Below are 1,990 nucleotides of genomic sequence, written 5' to 3'. Positions count from 1 at the left end.
CTAGTTAATTATGTACCACAATTGTGAAAATATATTTATTAAAAATTCTATCTACTGTATACATGTATTTCATTATGTGTTTTAATTTAACTAACTTTTGTCTGTCTTAACTTAGTTTTAACGGGATAAGTAAAATATTATTGGGAGTTTTAATATATATTTTGCGTAAATTCGATTTTGATATTTGGTTGGTGACCTTTTGACCCCATGTGACATAATTAATCATGCCGTTAATTTGTTCTTTATACCAAATGATAGGAGTTGTTCTATTCTACACTTTATTACTAACAACAAAATATATTCAGTTGATAAAAAGTTGTCAGCATAATGTTACCCCCTAACCTATATCAATAAATGCATTAAATTGACATGCGTATACTCCGTTAGTTCATATTTACTAGTTGATGAATTATCCAAATTTTGAAAATAGGCTTATACATATTTTTCATGACATATAATAATAGACAGATCACTTCACCAGTTTTCAGCATCATAACTGCTATTTAAAGCTAGTTAAGAGCTTTTTCATTCGTGTCAAAATCCATTGGTGAATGCATAATATAGACACTTCCACTTATTTTTGGAGCCATAACTCTGTTGTGTTGAAGCTAAGATGTCCCAATTTTATGTATATATGTATTTTTTTATATGTTTTACTTCAACTAACTTTCATTCATGTTAATTCAGTTTTAACGGGAAAGAAAAACTATTATCACAAGTTTTAATATATAATTTGGGTGAAATTCGATGGGCATCATTGGAAGCTGACCTTTTGACCTCTTGTGACATAATTAACGACGTAATTATATTTTCCTATATACCAAATGATAGGAAATGTATTATTCTACAATTTGATGCTAAAAACAAGAAAATATATTCAGTTAATTAAAAGTTGTGGGCAAAAATGTTATCCCACCCCATATCAATCCTAATATTGAACAAAAAAAGGTACCCATCTTTGATGATGGTTTACATGCACTAGCAACCAAAAATCGCTTGATTAACAAAGTGTTTCTTCAAGCTTATACATATAGGTAACTGAAAAAATAATGACAGGTATAAAGCAGGGGGATTTTCGGAGCCCCCGGACTATTCCTAAATAAACTGACCTGTCGCAAACCGATTGAAGTTGAGGTTCCTGTCTCTGCAGAAATACCAGTGTCTTCTGGGTGTGGAGCAATGCTGGGGGGATGCACCGACACACGTACACCGACGTCATGTGACAACAGGCCAACATACTCCGGCTGCTCAATCAACAATGTTAATCGTAATCCTTAAATCAGTTAAAAAATTATTGTTACTAGTTATTATTATTCTGATTATTAGTCTTATTTTTCTCATTGTTATTATTATTATTATTATTAATATTATTATTGTTATTACGCTTAATTTTACTATCAGGCCTATTATGAATATTATAATTATAAATATTAATATTAGGCATGAATATTATTATCATTATTATTATTACTAAATAAATATTAGGCATTATTATATTATTAATTACAGTATTACTATGATTTTGTTATTTCTATTACGATTAATTACGTAGACAGGAATCAGTGACCTAGGTTAAAATAAGCAGAACGTTTATTCTCTCTTACCAGATTGTTCACCAGTTTGGCTCGTTTCTCGCAGAACATCTCCGTTTGTGCCGTGGTTAAATGTGTAACAATTTCCATATTGCAAATTTTGAAACTGGAGAAAATCTCTAAAAAAAGTCCATAAATGAGTTAATTATTTTTTCAAATATTGTACGGATCATCTAACCCCTAGGATTTTTGCAAGAGGTAGGGAGGTGGTGGGGTGGAGAGCAAATGGTCGTCAAGGACTAATGGCTTGAAGGGCAGTACATATGAGCTGAGAAGGCAGGTTTTGAGTCTTTCTTTACCTTGACGGTCTAGGCGGCTATGATTTCTCTAAGAATTAAAGAAGCATTTTACTCTCTTATCAAAATCATATGCTGCCGGGAAGAATAGCGGCCTACATT

General features: G+C 31.5%; 1 protein-coding gene across 1 annotated transcript in view; it reads right to left on the bottom strand.

The window, feature by feature from the left end:
- Window positions 1-839: 839 nt before the first annotated feature.
- The window catches only part of LOC117100783 (degenerin unc-8-like), a 6,526-nt gene continuing 5,375 nt past the window's right edge, over window positions 840-1,990 (bottom strand). Inside the window, exons 2-4 of the mRNA XM_033240600.1 lie at window positions 1,605-1,711; window positions 1,110-1,273; window positions 840-857 (exon numbers count right to left, since the gene is read on the bottom strand). Coding sequence (XP_033096491.1) covers window positions 840-857; window positions 1,110-1,273; window positions 1,605-1,711 — 289 coding nt within the window. The remainder of the gene's footprint in view (window positions 858-1,109; window positions 1,274-1,604; window positions 1,712-1,990) is intronic.

This window comes from Anneissia japonica, unplaced genomic scaffold (assembly GCF_011630105.1).
Source record: "Anneissia japonica isolate Jap-2015-1 unplaced genomic scaffold, ASM1163010v1 scaffold670_len1213532_cov191, whole genome shotgun sequence".
In the NCBI taxonomy this organism is placed as follows: domain Eukaryota; kingdom Metazoa; phylum Echinodermata; class Crinoidea; order Comatulida; family Comatulidae; genus Anneissia; species Anneissia japonica.
Note: the sequence above shows the minus strand (reverse complement) of the source record. Positions and strands in the feature narration are given on the sequence as shown.